Source organism: Oryzias latipes, chromosome 4, assembly GCF_002234675.1.
Source record: "Oryzias latipes chromosome 4, ASM223467v1".
Lineage (NCBI taxonomy): Eukaryota > Metazoa > Chordata > Actinopteri > Beloniformes > Adrianichthyidae > Oryzias > Oryzias latipes.
In genome coordinates, this window is record NC_019862.2 from 28,978,091 (window position 1) to 28,994,723 (window position 16,633).

Here is a 16,633-nt window from a genome sequence, read left to right on the forward strand (position 1 = left end):
TGGAAGGGGCTGATAGGCTCCTCCAGAGATCAAGAACTGTAAGGAAGACGGGAGCAAGGGTGACAAAAAAAAACCCATAGCAATGTTAACTGACACCAACAGCAAATGACTGTTTCTGTCTTTGATTTACAGTCATTTAAAGGATTGTTTTATGATTGTGTTAGTGGAAGTACAGCAGCCTCGCCTCTGGGTTTTTGGCATTTAAGGAAACAATAAAAGAGCCTAATGGAGCCGCTGTAACCTGACGACAAGGATCTCTGTGCAGCTCAGCAGTGGGCAGCATTCATGTCTCACTTCTAACCTTTTCACTAAAAATGGCGTGCAGCTCATAAAACCAGAAAAACTGATCAAAACCAAAAAAAATCTCCAGTCGAGGAGTAAAATGACTTAGTCTTTCATTCCCACGTGAAAACGTCCCGAGCTGCTCAGCTGCTTGTGACTGAGAACTCAGGTCTGGAAATAAAAGCGTTAAATAACACCCAAAACTTCAGCATTTCATTAAGTTCCTCCGTATTTTTCACTGAGAACAAATGATTCAAGGACAGGAAAAAGTTTTAGACCTCTCCATTAGAATCTGTTCAGGCTTTATTCTTGAAGGCACGCTGTGACTCAGACAGGAACTGACCCTCAGTGGATCCGATCTCAAACCACAACCACCACATTCGGATTTACAAATCAGGAGCTAAAAGGTAAGTTTTATTTGTTTTTGTTTTTATTCAAAAATGAAACAAAGCTTCTAAAGCATAAGAAAATTGGTCAATTTGACCACAATCAGACTAATAAATATATATATTTATCACTTTTAACCTCTCCACTTCCATGTTTTCCTGGCAGAAATGTCCTATATGATCACATGAAACGAATACTGCAATTTCATTGGGTAATTATGTATTTTTACCGTCTAAACTGTAGTACTTTTCTTGAAAATTTGCTGCACGTCGACTGCATGAAGTCTCACTTTAAATCGATTTTCCTGACACTGAAAACCTCCTGACAGGTTTGGCATTTTCAGCTCACTCAGGACAAATCATCGTATTGCAGAATAACGGTGCTGTGAGAAAACTCAGGTCCAAACACTTCACACATGAACAGAACTTAGCGGCTGGGTGGCGCTCTCTGTAAGGGACGTCAGCCTGGAAACACAGAACTGAAAGACTTTTCTCAGCTGAAGGAAGCAAAGCAGCAGAGTTCTGCTGCTTTGACTCACGTTTGGACGGTTTTTCAGGAGTTGGCAGTTTCCTCCCTCTCTGCTGCCCTCTTCTGGGTTCCTTCTGCTTCCATCAGGTGCTTGGAATTAGGGCGGGGTCTCCAACTCACCTGCCAGTCGCTCCACCGCCCAATAATCCCTCCTCTTTGACCATGACCCTTTTCTTCATCGTTTAAATGAGCAGCTGGTGTCTTCAAGAACCACAGAACCCGGTTTTGGATGTCTGAGTGGTTTATTAGAAGAAGAAAGCTGACACAAAGCAAAGTCTCCATGCTGAGTTTGAACTGCAGCTCAGGACGTGGTGGAGAATGGCGAACCGCTGCAGGCGTGTGCGTCCTGTGCAGCTGTCCGAGGGTGCATGCATGTGGTGCGTTTTCTGCGTGGCAACAGACACAAACAAACACACACACACGCATGTACTGTACAAATTCACACGCGGCTACTCCTGTACACACAGAGGCTGCGTCCACATGCGGCTGCTCCACCGAACTTACAGGTTAGCTTCACGGTTATGTACACTCAGGACGTGTCATCTGATCCACGGCCCCCCAGGAGTGAAGCCGCTGGTGAAGCAGCAGGAGACTCCAGTCATTACTGGTTTGTTTGCTCTGATCTGGACTCTGGATCCAAACGGGACAAAAAACTTGGGTGCTCACAGTCACTGCTTCATATCATCAACAGTAAGAACAATAATCTTCATGATCGTCGTCCTGCAGCTTCATTGTCATCATCACAGTGGGTACACCAGAGATTTCAAATCATACAAAAACATCTCATAGAAATCTTCAACTGAAGTTCCGTCAAAGAAACAGAAACAACACACCTCCACAAAAATGTTCTCTTTGTGCTTTTTCCTGTCCTATGCGGGGAGGAGAGCTGACCGGCTTCACACGAGTCCCTCCCAAAAATAAACCACAGTGGGTGCAGCCGCTCTCTGGGGCAAAATGGCAGTTATTGGTTTGGGGCACACATGGCAGGGGCACTTGGAGAAAGTTACCCCAGAGAGAAAAAAAAAGACGACATGAAGGATGGAAACACTGAGATTCACAGAGGATGGAGGGATGGGAGGTCAAAGTTAGGATTGAACGTAGGCTGGAGGCTCTGTGCCATGTAAAAAAAAAAAAAAAAAGGAACCTATTTAGACTCAAGCTGGGAAAAGTCATGAGACCACAGCAGAGTTGGGAAAACTGATTTGAGGGGCCCTAAAGGCGGGAGACTCTGACTTGTGTTTCCGACTCATTAAATTGACCGGCTAACCTTTACAGCCACACCACCACTTAAGCAGACAGTGCAGCTCCTGGGAACGGCATGTGAGGAAGAGGAAGGACGTCGTCTTCGTCACGCAGACTGGAGGCAGCGATAAAGTCAAACCATCAGACTGCGCCTCTCCTGGATGCAGTCAGACTCGGCCGTCAAGCTGAGTGACCTCCATTTGAGCTCTTAACTCAATTAATGTCTCAAACGAGTTAGGAGGCCTCCCTGAGTGGGGGCACGTCTATGTGGGGGGGTCAAACAGAGCCGGTTGACTGAGTAGCTCCCTCTGGGGGCTTCTGTGTCGGCACTCATCTTCGCGGGGCACATCAGGCCATCCGAGTATACCGGCCATGTACTTTGCTTAATCAGTCGTGTTTAGTGAATCACCAGAGGAGATGCGGAGCAAGGACACGCCGGCGTGGACACGCCTCCACGTCCTTTGCACGCTCACACAGACACGAGGCCTCTGCAGACGGGGCGATGAAGATGAGGGAGCGCTCCCTTCATTTCATACTAATGACCTGTTTGGAGTTCCTAGTGTAACGTGGAGACACACTAACGGGAGGACGCCACATTTTCCCGCCTGACCTCACTCGTCTGAGTCTCCTTCTCCTCTCTGCTCATGGCTGTTGATTTATGTGAAGCTTTTGCAAAGTTTGATGAACTTTCAAGTCGATCCTGAAAAATATTCGGACTAGTAGATCTTCAACATAAACATCAAAGATGTCAAACCAACAAACTCCAAATAGATCAGAGAGTCGATTTGGAATTGGAAGATGCTGCAAAAGGTCCCCGGTTCAAATCCCAGCTGGGTCTGGTCTGTTTAGAGCTTGAATCTTCTCCCCATCGAGGCTTTCTCTCAAATCCCCAAAACAAGCATCATAGGTTGATTGTCTAAATCTGAATGGGCCCTCAGGCATGTGTGGCCCTGTGATGGACCGGCGCTCTGCCCAGGGTCAACCCCGCCCTCCCAGTAGGTGTGATAGGCTCCTGGGGCTCCCGTGACCCGGCACGGGTCTGCATGGGAATAGAGGATGGGTGGATGTTTCCCACAGGAAGATGCTGATGGAGAACACAAAAGAGGAGGACCCTCCTCACACCCGGTGCGTTACAGGTCGACCGCACCTGCTGTGTTTATGATTGTCTTTAGTAAAGTGACTTCAAAGGATCAGGAGTTTTAAGGTTTAAAAAGAACGCATCAAGAGGACGGGAACGTTGGTGTTTGTGAGAACTAATAAGTTTCACTGTGGTTCAGATGATGCATTTGTGCAAAACGGAAGTCTTGGTATGTTTCTGAGAAAAAGGCAGTAAATGAAGCGGACGATGAAGACGAGTTCAGCGAGTGACAAGGAAGAGCAAACAAGTTACGGAAAAGTAACCAAGCAAAAAAATCTCAAGTTGCGCTTTAGAAAAATTGATTTTCTGTTCAGTCATCATTTCTCTGATCGGCTTTGAGATTGTCTGGAGCTCATTTATTTATCTAACGTTTGCTTCGTTTGTGGCTCTGTTTGGAAATTTGGCACCATCAGCTATAATAAAAATGAAGAAGAACATAAATCCACCATTTATTTACTGAGAAAATCAACGAAACACACAGAAAACATGGAAATGGGGAAAAGGCTGGAAATGAATTGAATTTAAAGGCGAGCGTCTCGGCTGCTTCTAGCCTCTGAAGCTGACACCAGCTTTTGTTTCAGGAGCATTTTGTTGCGTTTTTTTGTGTCACCTGTATTGTGCTCCACCTGCACAGCGCTGTGAATGTTAGCGATGACACTTCTGCAGAGAAGAAAAAGGTGACAATGAGGGGAAAACTGATCAAAGATGTTTTCTGGCGCTCAGTGTGAGGATGTCCATGTCACACAAAAGCATCACACCACTGTCCCCCCCTCTCCAACACATCTACATTTGAATCCACAACAGATAAGGCCGCACAAAAAGCGAAACCATCAAAAGACCAGACAATGAGCTGAAAGAAGAAACTCCACACCCAGTGGTGCCAGTGTCCACCTGTTCTCTGTGGCCCTCTTTTGTTGGGAAAAGCACTACAGAAAGGCATAAAGCCACTAGGGATGGCCGCTAATGGTGCCCCATCGCCCTCATCCTCAGCTTCTGCCCTCACCTTTCTCCTTCCCAGGTCAACCGCTGATGCTCAGCCACAGGAGACGTCCGAGTCTGCCTGGTGTGGCTTACAGGATGAGATGAAACTGCTGTCCTCCTCATTTAGATTCTGTCGGGTTGTGGTGGCGGGATAGGTGCCTGACTTTTAATGGTTATTTGTTGCTGCAGTCTCCTCCTGCTCCCGGGACACAAAGACCTCAGTGTGGTACAGAGGAGACTGAATGGAGCTCCCAGGCGGCCAAGCTTCACAGGCGGGGTGATACGGTCAGAGTGATACGCCCCAACCCAAGGCGGAGGCCGCAGAGAGTAAGACAGGAACGAAAATCAGAAAGGGCCGCTCCTGCCGGAGCCCGGCTATTTCAGCTTACACCTCACACACCCAGGGTAGAAAAATAGTACATTGGCTTCATTGTCTGTTGTTGGTTGCTAATTATTGCTTTCCTTTACATAATCCTGGCTCCAAAGTCTGAGCTGTCATTGACCCCGTCATCACCTCCCCAGACTTCTGATTGGTAAACACAGAGCTTCAAGTAGAAACGAGAAAACCGTCTTTCTTTGATAGAAGCGAGGATATGGCCAACTTCCTCCTAAGAGCCAAACTTCACAGTAACGGTAAGACGGATGCTGGTTACGGGGGGATTGGGGCCGCACACATTGTTCTCTAAGAGTGGCTGCCCTCTGGCACAGCTACAGCGCTTCAGTCTCAGCACATTGTTGTCTGCTGGATGTTACAGGACAAAGAAAGTCAAGTTCAAGTGGGGTAACGGGGGTGAAGGGACGGCTTTACATTTGGCTTTGCAGGCAAAGTTATCTTTTTAGAAATCTGTCCTGTTCAGAAGGGCGGTCTTCATTTTGGACCCTTCTCTGTCTTTTGTTGTCGTCGTCATGGCACCTCTAACAAAGCAGGGAGGCACACAGCAGATGATGAAGAGGAGAACGTCCCCGCTCAAAGAGTTTCAGTGAAACGCTTTGCCTCTTGCCCGTCACCTGGACGTCGGTGGACAGTGAGAGAACATACGGGAAGTCAGGATGGACTTTATCTCGGGGGTTGATTTCATCCAGTTACTGTTGGCAGAGATGGGTTTTCAGAGCGATTTTCCTGTCCTCTCACTGGCCGGTGGGGGTGCGCTCCACCATGTTCTTCCCCAGAAGATGGCTGAAGTCCACCAGGTCCCCCAGACCTCGAGGGCCGTGCATGTCGGGCCTGATGAGGCCCTGCCGCTGAGAGCTATAGGGCGCACCGTTGTTGCAGTTGTAGTTGAGAGCTTCTTGACTCCAACGAGGCTCCCTGTAGTCCATGTGGGGGGTGGGAGCGGACACCACCCTCCGCCGGTCCGGAGACTCCTGTGGCGTCGCGGGGTAGATGTACTCCCCCGCCGAGTTCCTCCCGGTGGTCGCGTGGCTGCCTCCATGCTCTCCTCTTTGGGTGGCAAGAATCAGGTAACGCTGGCGGTCTATGTGCGGGGGGAGCACGACCTCCCCAGGGTCTTCTATCCGTACCACCCCCCCACCTCCCACACCTCCATGCAAATACTTGGAGCTGAGATAAATGACGGCGCCGTTGGGACAGGAAGACCCCACAGAAGTGAGGAAGGTCTGGCTCTGATCCCAGTCACAGTCCGGGAGCCGCACGGCCCGCTTCTGCTGCAGGGGGGTCTGCTCCGGCGTGGGCAGCAGCCCCGGGTCCATCTCACCTTTCGGCCAACCATTGGGCATCATAAAGTGGCTGTCTGGCTGGGAGCGACGGCGATCGCCGCCGCTTGTTCTCGTTACGCTCATCACCGAGCCGCTGTGGCCTTGCCCCAGCACGCTCTGTTCTTTATCACTCTTGCGGCGGGTGGCGCCGCTTCTGGGGCCTTGGGAGTGCCGGTGCCGGTGACTCATGATCCAGCAGACCGTCAGACCCGAGAGGATGGCGCCTGTGGAGAAGGCGGCGACTGCGGACACCACCAGCAGGTTTACGGACACCAGGCCGTCAGGCTCGTCCACGAAAGTCTCCTGGAGGAGCATCCCTGCACAGAAACAATCAACAGGGTCATCAGTCAAGCGCCGACACCGTCCTAATGCCATCAGTGTTTCCAGCGCGGGGGCTACAAATCGCTTTTTTCTCCCCCATCTCTCTGGGTGGGAAAGGGCCAGGGTGTCATTTGGAATCGTGATGTTAATGGCTTTAATGACTGCCTTCCTGTTGGAGAATAGCTTCAACCGTTAAAAGTTACCCGGTTAACAAACCACGTATGTTAGTATGAGTGAGGAACAACTGAAAGCTCTGTCATGTTTGTAGTCTGTGCAGGAGGTCAACAGCAGCAGGTCACCAAAAACCCAACAGGAAACCAACGAGGTCTGTGAGGAGAGCTGGGATGTTTCTGTTCATTTCAGAATTAAGACAAAGAAAAAATAAAGAAATAAAACTTGTCTCTTTTATAAACATTTTTTTAAATAAATTACTTTTGTCATTTAATACTAAACTGTTTTCTTAATCAACTTCTATTGTTTTTAATTGATTTGTTGTGATTTTGACCATTGATGGAAGTCCTTATCATGATTCCTTAACAAAATAAACCAAAAATGGAACGAAAACTAACATCCGAAGTTGATGTTGAACAAAGACATTCCTGTAATCTCTTTATCTGAGAGTGAATGCATAATGCAAAATAGAGCGGAGCAGGGAGACTGGGGCCCCCCCATGTATTTTCTATGTCACAAATACACTGCAGCAAAATGTATCTAGTCAGCCACCAATTGTGCAAGTTTTCCCACTTAAAAAGATGAGGGAGAAAATGGAAAAAAAATCCAGAAAATCACATTGTCTGATTTTTAAAGCATTTATTTGAAAATTGTGGTGGAAAATAAGTATTTGGTCAATAACAAAAGTTGAACTCACAACTTTGTTATATACTCTTTGTTGACAATGAGAGCAGTCAAAAGTTTTCTTAAAGTCTTCTCAAGGTTTTCACAAACTGTTGCTGGTATTTTGGCCCATTCCTCCATGCAGATCTTTGTTCTTGTGATCATTTTGACCCCACAGGGTGAGATCTTGGGGGGAGCCCCAGATGGACGGAGATGATCAGTGGTTCCAGATAATTGCCCCCACAGGGGATTTCTTCACACCAAGCTGCTTACCTGTTGCAGATTCAGTCTTCCCAGCCTGGTGTATAGGTTAACAATTTGGTTTCTGGTGTCCTTAGACAGCTCTTTGGTCTTGGTCATTGTGGGGATTGGAGTGCGACTGTCTGAGGATGTGGACAGGTGTCTTTTCTATAGATAACCAGTTCAAACAGGTGTCATTAATACAGGTAACCAGTGGAGGACAGAGGATCCTATTACAGCAGAAGTTACAGGTCTGTGAGAGCCCAAAATCTTTTTTTTGTAGGTGACCAAATACCTATTTTCCACCATAATTTACCAATAAATTCTTTAAAAATCAGACAATGTGATTTCCTGGATTTTTTTTTTTCATTTTCATTTCATTTTTTTCATTTTTTCATTTTCAGTTTGTTAGTTCATTTTAGTATTTTTCTATTGAACTCTTTGTATTCGTGATCCTTTTGATTTCATGTTTTACTTCGAAGCCCATCGAGACGACTGTTGTTGTGATTTTGGGCTATACAAATAAAATTGAATTGAATTGAATTGAATTGAATTTTGTCTCTCATAGTTGAGGTTTACCTATTATGAAAATTACAGACCTCTATTATCTTTTAAAGTGGGAGAACTTGTAGAATTGGTGACTAACTGCATTTCTTTTTGTTTGCCCCACTGTTTGGTCATTTTGCCACTGGATTTTATCATCTGCTCCTGATTCACAACAATTTGAATAAAGAAATACTCAGAAATGCAATTTTAATCTTAATGTTCCTTATAAATGCCCCAAGAACAGGTTAAAAACATCAAAAACACCTTTTTATCACGGTGGGTTTTCAGGAGAATATGAAAGTAAAAGAGATGAGATCAATCATTTCTCCACTGCTTGATCTTTGTTTGACAAAAAAGACGCCAAAGTTTATTCAAGGCTGAATGTAAAGAGTCATGGTCTTACTGCAGATTCAACTATTAAAAACTCCAACCCTCCGTGGAGCCTGGAATGAATTATTAAAGACATGAATCTGGTCAGACCAAAGACGTCCACGGTTCAATTAGAAAAGTGCCAGAAGAAAAGCTGCTTTTGCAAAGCGGACTCTCCGGACCAACATGCAGGAAAACGGAGCCAAAGGAAGCAGACTGGAGGAAAGCGGGAGCAGAACAGAGGAGAGAAACTCAGAGAAAGAGAGAAGGCCCAAAGCAAGCGTCAGCATTTGGGGCATTAAACAAACAACAGTAACCGTAGTGAAACTGCAACACAGAGAGAAGCAGAAGGAGATCGTCTCCTCAAGGACAGCAAAACAAATCCTTTAAAAAAAGAAAACATGTTTTTTAAAAAATAACACCAGTCAGCTCCTTCCTCCCGGGCCGCCTCCTCTCCAGCCTTGACGCTGCTGAACCGTCTGCCGCTGCTGCTGCCTCGCCTGTTTTCACATTCCGTCATCCACCACAGTAGAACACAAAGACCTGAGCACAGGTGTCAGCTCACCTCTGCATGTGTGTCTGTGTGCATCAGTGTCTGTGTGAACTGTAGGGGTATTGTGCACGTGTTGACGGGTTTGTGCGTGAAGAGTTTTGGAGTCAACAGGTATGTTATGTCTTTATGATTCAACCGCCTCCTGCTTTTTTTTCAATCCCCCCTTTTTCCCCTTCTTCTTATCCTCCATCTCTATCGCCTCACTCTCTCTTTTTCTGTTTTCCATTCAGTCAAACAAGAAATGTGAACAAACATGATTAAAATGAACATTTTATAGAGACGATATAGCTAGTTTTCCACTTAAACACAGAAAAAGGAATCTGAGCAAAAAACCAGTAGCAGAAGCAAAACTTTTTGGTAAATAAACATCATTTTATTATCTACAAAATAATTTTTGCAATGAACTAAAGAGATGAAGTTTGTGTAAATCCTCTTGACAGTGAAGGATGAGGCCCGTGGCCTTGTAAAGTGCTGAACCACCGCCATAATTAATCTGAGGAGCAGCAGATTAAACCCGGCGAAGGTCTCTGTAACTGCTGTGGAGCCGCAGAGCAGATTATCTACGCGTAGAAATAAAAACAAACAGGAAGCTGCAACCCAATCACTGTAAAGATTCAGAGCAAAAGACGTAAAAGAGGAAGCTGCAATCAAAAGGCTCAGTGAGACGATTTGTAAGGCTGTCCTGCAATAATGGTCGGTAATTACCGCACACAGATGTACAGTAGAGCAGCACTGAAAACACAGCTGCATCCTGGATGGACTGAAGCTCAGAAAAAGACACCAGAACACGGGAACTGAACCATCAATCAGAAAAACTGCTGGCTTTTGTGTAATTTAGACCAACCTGATTAAAAAACAAGAAACAAACTGGGGAAAAATCTGTTTTTGTGATGAGAAAAAGTCAAACTGAGTTTTTGTGATGGTTTGTGTTGAATCTAAAGGACTTCAGCTCAGCTTATTTTCACAATAACTGTTGTTTTTTCTTCTAAAGATGCGAAAGTGCAGCGAGAGACCCAGATGATGGTTTTCTGCTGAGAGCTGCTGAGCAACCCAAAGGGAAACATAGGAGGGAACATTAGTGCAGTTTGTTAGCACTGTTGATGACACTTTTTAAGACAATCCATCCATCCATCCATCCATCCATCCATCCATCCATCCATCCATCCATCCATCCATCCATCCATCCAAGGTTAGGGTTAGCTGGGAGACGTAGTCTCTCCAGCGTGTCCTGGGTCTCCCCGGCTCCTCCACCCAGTGGGACATGCCTTGAACACCTCCCCAGAGAGGCGTCCAGGAGGCATGTGAACCAGAAGCCCGAGCCACCTCAACTGACTCCTCTGGATGTGGAGGAGCAGCAGCTCTACTCTGAGTTCTCTCTGGGTGACCGAGCTTCTCATCCTATTTCTAAAGGAGCGCCCAGCTACCGTTCGTTCTTTGAGCTCGTGACCATAGGTGACTATTGGAAAGAAGATGGGCTGGTAAATTAAGAGCTTAGCTTTTTGCTCAGCTCTCTCTTCCCCACAATGGATCAGTACAGCGGCCGCATGACTGTTGATCTCATGCTCCAGCCTTCCCTCACCCGTGAACAAGACCCCAAGATACTTAAACTCCTCCACCTGGGGCAAGAGCACCAGATGGCAAACTACCTCTTCTCCAGTCGAGAACCATGGCCTCAGATTTAGCTGTGCTGACCCTCATCTCAGCCGCTTCACACTCTGCCGCAAACCGCCCCAATGCACGCTGGACGTCCCGACTCGATGAAGCCAACAGGACAACATCATCTGCAAAGAGCAGAGAGAACCTAAACCAAAAACCCAAAGGGCATTTGGCTCCACCTAGAAATTCTGTCCATAAAGGCTCCCGGGACCCCATACTCCGAGGGCCCCCTCAACAGGACACCAAGGGGGGACGCGGTCAAACACCTTCTCCAAATCCACAAAGCACATATGGGCTGGATGAGCGAATTCCCACGAACCCCCCTTCACCCTATATAACTGATATAGGTGCCCGTGGTGCAACGGTAGGGCGTCCGGTCAACCCATAATCGCAATTTTGCAGGTTCGATTCCCTGCCTTGCACGCCCAAGACACTGAACCCCACCTTGCCTCTGGTGGAAGGTTGGCGCCAGATTTCTGCAGCGGAGCCGCCATCAGTGTGTGAACGTGTGTATGAATGGGTTTGTGACTGTAAAGAAGGTAGAAAAGCGCTATAAGTATACGCCATTTACCAATAAATTCTAAGCCATAACCAAACCGTATGCTACAAAATTTAACCGAATTGTGGAAAAGGAAATTTCCTGCGTTTCTGATTCTGAGTCACATGACGACTCAGGAAACAACAAAACAGTAAAGAATATTTAGAAAAATGATAGAAAATGGCATCAAGATAGAAACCTTGAAGATAAATTAGACAAAATATGATTCCTGTGTAGAAACACAATGTCTTCTTAGACCACAATACAAGACTGAACCAGACCTATGCAATAATTCCTAAGGTTCCTGTTAGCCTGACAAAGGCGGATTCAGACCAGCCTCTCCTGAAGGCAGAAGAGTGAAATCATTAAGTGTCTCAACAAACATCTAAAGCATCACTGTGGGACTGAAAGGAAGACAGACGGAGCGGCCGCAACAGAACGTAAAAAAACTCTTCACAACAGTGACCTTAATGCCCCGCCCCCGGATCAAATCAAACTCCTCATCTTTTCCTGTCACTTACAATCACATCCTGAAAATGTCCTCAACAATGACTTCCAGCCTGAAGTTTGCCATTTGCATTGATTAAGAAGTGTTGTTAATCAGCTGGCCGAGTTCGTAAATCAATGTTCTTTTCAGCACTAATTAGCGCTTTATCACCTCTCCAATGAGATCAGTGACACAGATACACACAGGCGTTCTCATTAGTGAGGTTTCACATCAGTCAGAGATCCTCAGTCTGATCACAAGTGATCAAGGTGAGGAGATGAAAACAGACTTTCCCGTACGACTCCTTCCTCCCCCTTTCTTTGTTTCTGCAGAGTAAAAAAATAAAAATCCTATTTTTCGGAGCACAGATGGTTATAAGAGCTACAGTTTCCTTCATGCCATCATGCAGCCAGCTTGTGGTTTCCTCAAACTAACCACCACAGACGTCTCTTAAATCTTTGTGGATTTGTTTAAGCAGCCGCGCTCTTCCATGTTTACACTCAGTTTGGCTTTTTATTCACCGGGAGCTCAACCCTCCTCATGGTTGAGATATTTGTCGCTGCTTCCTGTAATCATTTGTGTCTGTTTTTACAAATGAAGTGTTTTCTTTTCATTTCAAAATGAATTTCTGGAACCATATATGACTATAAACTGAAAATTAAAATGACAAATTAAATAAAAATAACAGTTTGAAGTTAGAGAAATGCTTGCTTCAAACAGGTGATCTATATGAAAAAAAACCACATCATTAAAGTCCCTCACCGATCCTCTTTTGATCTACTTTTAAAGCGTTTTAATGATGATAATGCAGTTTTTAGCCAACTATCCATCCGTACTGTTTAGATCCAGATTCTGGCTCAGACCAGGAAAACGCTGACATTCATGGATCTATTTGTCTGCAAGTGGATGCATCAGAAAGGGGCGGAGTGCAGTCAGCTTTTTTTTCTATGTCACAAATACGATTATTTTTTTAAACAGCAATTTTGGGTGCAACAATTTTAGTCTTAATTTTCTTCATATATGTCCTCCATCATCAGAAAGATGCTGAAAGAACACGTTAAAAACACCAACACTTTCATCAGAGAGGGTCTCTAACTCATTGACTGCAGCCTTGGGGCAACATTTCAAACAAAAATGAAGCAAATCGAGAAAACAAATGAGAAAGGTCAAAACCGGCGCACATCTGGACTGCAGACAGCTGCAGCCTGACATCCTACTTCTTGCGGTCTGCATGTCTGCGCTGCAGTCAGACAGCTGATGTTTTCATGCAGCTGGAGACGTCCCCGCGTGTCGGGAAGTCCTCAACACATCTGCAGAATGGAGACACATCCAAAGTCTCTTCTGACATGAAATATTTTGCCAGTTTCTTGCAGGGCTCCACAGGTTTCTCTCCATTCTAGCGGCTGCCAATGCATTTTCCCCCCTCCCTTCAGCTGCTTCCTTCTCTCCAGTCCTGCTCACTTACTGAAGCTTAATAAAAGCCAACAGGCTGCTTGTCAGCCTGACAAACACTGAGCCGCTTGTCTTCGGGCTTCCAGCTCCAATTACAGCGCAGGAAAGAGAGGAGAGGAGGATAGAGGGATGCATGTGCAAGAGAAGGAAAAACATCAGAAGGGATGAGAGTGAAGACCACAAACAAGAAGAGGAGAGTTAGAAAAAGGACAAAGAGGTGTAATTTGAGATTTAGGAGAGTAAGAAAAACAGAGATAGGATTCAGAAAGACCAAAGGCAGCTTTGCTGCTGCAACAACAGATAGTTAGTCATTAAATTTGAAGCTCAAAGATTCTTTCTCAGGTTCCAATTATGCGGCTCAGTTTGGTTCTTTGCCTCCACGCCGTTTCTCGCTTCTCTCTTGTTAGACGGTAATCCTGGGCTGAACCCAGAACTGCTTTGATCACCAGGGTGGTGGTGCCATGAAGCATCAGCCTAACAATCCAGAGCAGAAGTTTCCAACATGCAGAACCAAACATTAAAGATATTTTTTCCAGCTTTTTCTTAAATAATCTGTATTTTCTTTGCTTTTTCATGTTTTTTTTCTTCTTAATCCTGACTGATTAATTAAATATTTGAAAAATTGATGCTTTTATAGTTTTGTATCCCTGAACAAAAAAAATAACAACAACTGCTTTTTCTAATGTGAGTCACTGATGATGGAAATCAAGTGTCTGGAGAATATTCATCCCATCCCAATATTCATCAGCCGCCGTCCTGGACTGAAGGACCAGATTGTTTTCACAATTCTTCCATTCTTACTGCGCTTTTGAGCACAAAGGCCAGCCACCGCCATAACCTCTTCACACACACGCCACCAGGTCAAGTCTACAACCACAACCGCAGTTTCGTTGACCTTTGATCTTGGGAACATCAAGAGTTACTCGATTCTGATTGGCTGCTGAGTGTGCATTAAAAGTTCCGGTCACCTAGCTTAAATGTTCTGTATCAGTGCGCCGGCTTCTTTAAAACAACCTTTTGCTTCATCATTTGGACAAAAACAAGCGGTAAGAGGTGAACTTTCTCTCTGAACTGATGCTTTTTCAACCCATCGGAAAGATCAGCATACATATCGCCGAATCTTGACTGCAGCAATGGTGTGGCGCGTCGCAGGCATGAATGTCTTTTTGTGACAAAAGCGATCCAAATTGGTAAAAAAAACAAGAAAGACTAAAAATGGGTTACTATTTATTTCTTTTGTAAGTGACCATGGTATAAACGGGTTAATGGCCTTCGAAGTATGCATTATCACTTTTTAACACACTTCGGAGCAGCAACCATTCGACGCGTGGCTTCCACAGCGTGCGTTAAATAGTGATAATGCATACTTCGTCTGCCATTAACCCTTACATACCTGCCAGGTTATCAAAAACAGCTTTCAGAGTGAACAAAATCTGAGGAACACTGCAGGTCAGAGACGGACACACTTCGAGGTAAACACCATCTTTACCCGTCTTCAGTTATGGGATCACAGAGAACTTCTGACTGACTGGAGGGACGATCCAACCAACACGAGAGAGGTGAAATCCGGATCCACCGTCTGCCTCTGAAACATCCTCCTCCTCTGTCGTGATGAAAGTCTGGAGGGGGTGGCCTTGTTCGATGCTAAATAACTCATTTGTGAGCTTTTTCGGGAGCTCTCAACAGTTCAGCTTTTTGATCCTAAGTGAAGTCAGAGGATATTTCTGCAGTTTGGGTGCTTGAATTCCCCCCGCACATCAAAACCGCTCACAGAGACTTCACAGCCTCCCGGCGGACCCGTCGATGGCACCGCCACATTTCTGAGCTTGATAGGTTACGACTGTCAGAGCAGCTCCTGATCTGAAGGCCTTTCATGTGCAGAAATCTCTCTGTGTAATGTTAATGTTGTGTTTGCAGCAGAAAGGTGCAGCACGTGGCGGAGCATGTGCACCATAGCATGTGCACCATAGCATGTGCACCGCCTTCAGAACAAGTGCAAAAGTGGCTTCAAACGCACTGAGAAGCGTTTGCTTGTAGCAAAAAACTTCCAAAAAACTGCCATCATGATTTTTCAGATTTTTCTTTAGAAATCTCCTTTTTCATTCTTCACCGCAAACCTGAAACCTTGCACGCGTCCCCGTGTCAGAACCACACCAGTGTGTACTTTTCAAGGTCAGAAACAGAGTGCAAAAGAGCGAATGTAATTTAAAAACAAGCCGACTTCCTTACTTGGACCAAAGCTGGTTTCCTCATAAACTGTGTTTACTCTCAGAGGCTGTAAAGTCCTTTACAGCTCCTCCCTGACCGCTGGCTGCAGACTGCAAAAAAGTCTGCCTGGCATGGGTTTAAGGTGAAAAAACAGCACAAAAATCCTTCCTGGTTGTGAGGCGGGACCTGTTAGACCTTCGTCTACAGTGTGTTCAAACATTTATGCTCACCGTCCTCTGTGTTATCTAAATTCCATGAAATCTTCACCTGACGGCTTATTGTCTTTGGCTGGATCCATCAGTGAGGGCAGGGCAGGAGATGACATGCCCCCCCTTCCTCAGGACATCTCCATTTCCATTTTTTTCATTTGCTCCCACGTTTTGGTGCCATTTTTTCTGTGCGTATGTGAGGTAACCCCAGGTTTGCGGTGGGGGCGGCTGTGTTAAACCCATCAGAGGGGGTTAAGTCCCTCTGCAGCCCAGCAGTTAAAAGCTCCTGATTGCAGGCTCTCATAAGTGTTTTTTTTTTCCGCCTCCTCTACTGAAATCACGAACGCTCGTTGCTGAAGTTGTGGTCTTGATTACATCAGCAGACCTCATTTTCCAAAGCTGGAGAGCCTTTCTTTTGAGGCAGCTTAACAAAGCGCGTCCAGTCGGGGCCGCCGCTCTGTGAGGGGCACCGAGGCGTTTCCAGAGATCTCTGTAGACGTCTCCCAGTGAGGTGCTCCTTTTATCTGTTTCTCTCTGCTGCCAACGACACGCTGCAGTGCCAACCCTCCTTCTGTTGGATGGTGAATATTCCTGCTTTCTGTGCAGAGCGAAATAAATATTCACAAACGAGTCAGAGTGTGTTCATATAGCTAAGGCGAAGGAACAGATCAATGGCGCTGTGGATGCATCTCAGGACACAGGAAAGTTTGAGAGGAAAAAGTATTGAGAGGAAGTGTGATGAGAGTAAAAGCAGCAGCGTGTGGAAAAGCTCTGGGTGTTTCTGCTGTTTTGCAGAAAGAAGGAAACGTGTTGATAGATGGAATCAACAGGAAAACAATGCAGCAGTTCTGCGCTCGGGATGTCAGAGTGCAGGACTGACTTCACACCTAATTACATGATGCAACACATGCAAGCTTTTCGAACCTGATGCAACATGTGACACACA

General features: G+C 45.8%; 1 protein-coding gene across 1 annotated transcript in view; it reads right to left on the reverse strand.

The window, feature by feature from the left end:
- Nucleotides 1-1,420: 1,420 nt before the first annotated feature.
- LOC101173050 (semaphorin-6B-like) overlaps nucleotides 1,421-16,633 on the reverse strand; it is a 141,381-nt gene continuing 126,168 nt past the window's right edge. Inside the window, exon 17 of the mRNA XM_023954529.1 lies at nucleotides 1,421-6,591. Within this exon, the coding sequence (XP_023810297.1) occupies nucleotides 5,687-6,591 (905 nt within the window). The 3' untranslated portion in view covers nucleotides 1,421-5,686. The remainder of the gene's footprint in view (nucleotides 6,592-16,633) is intronic.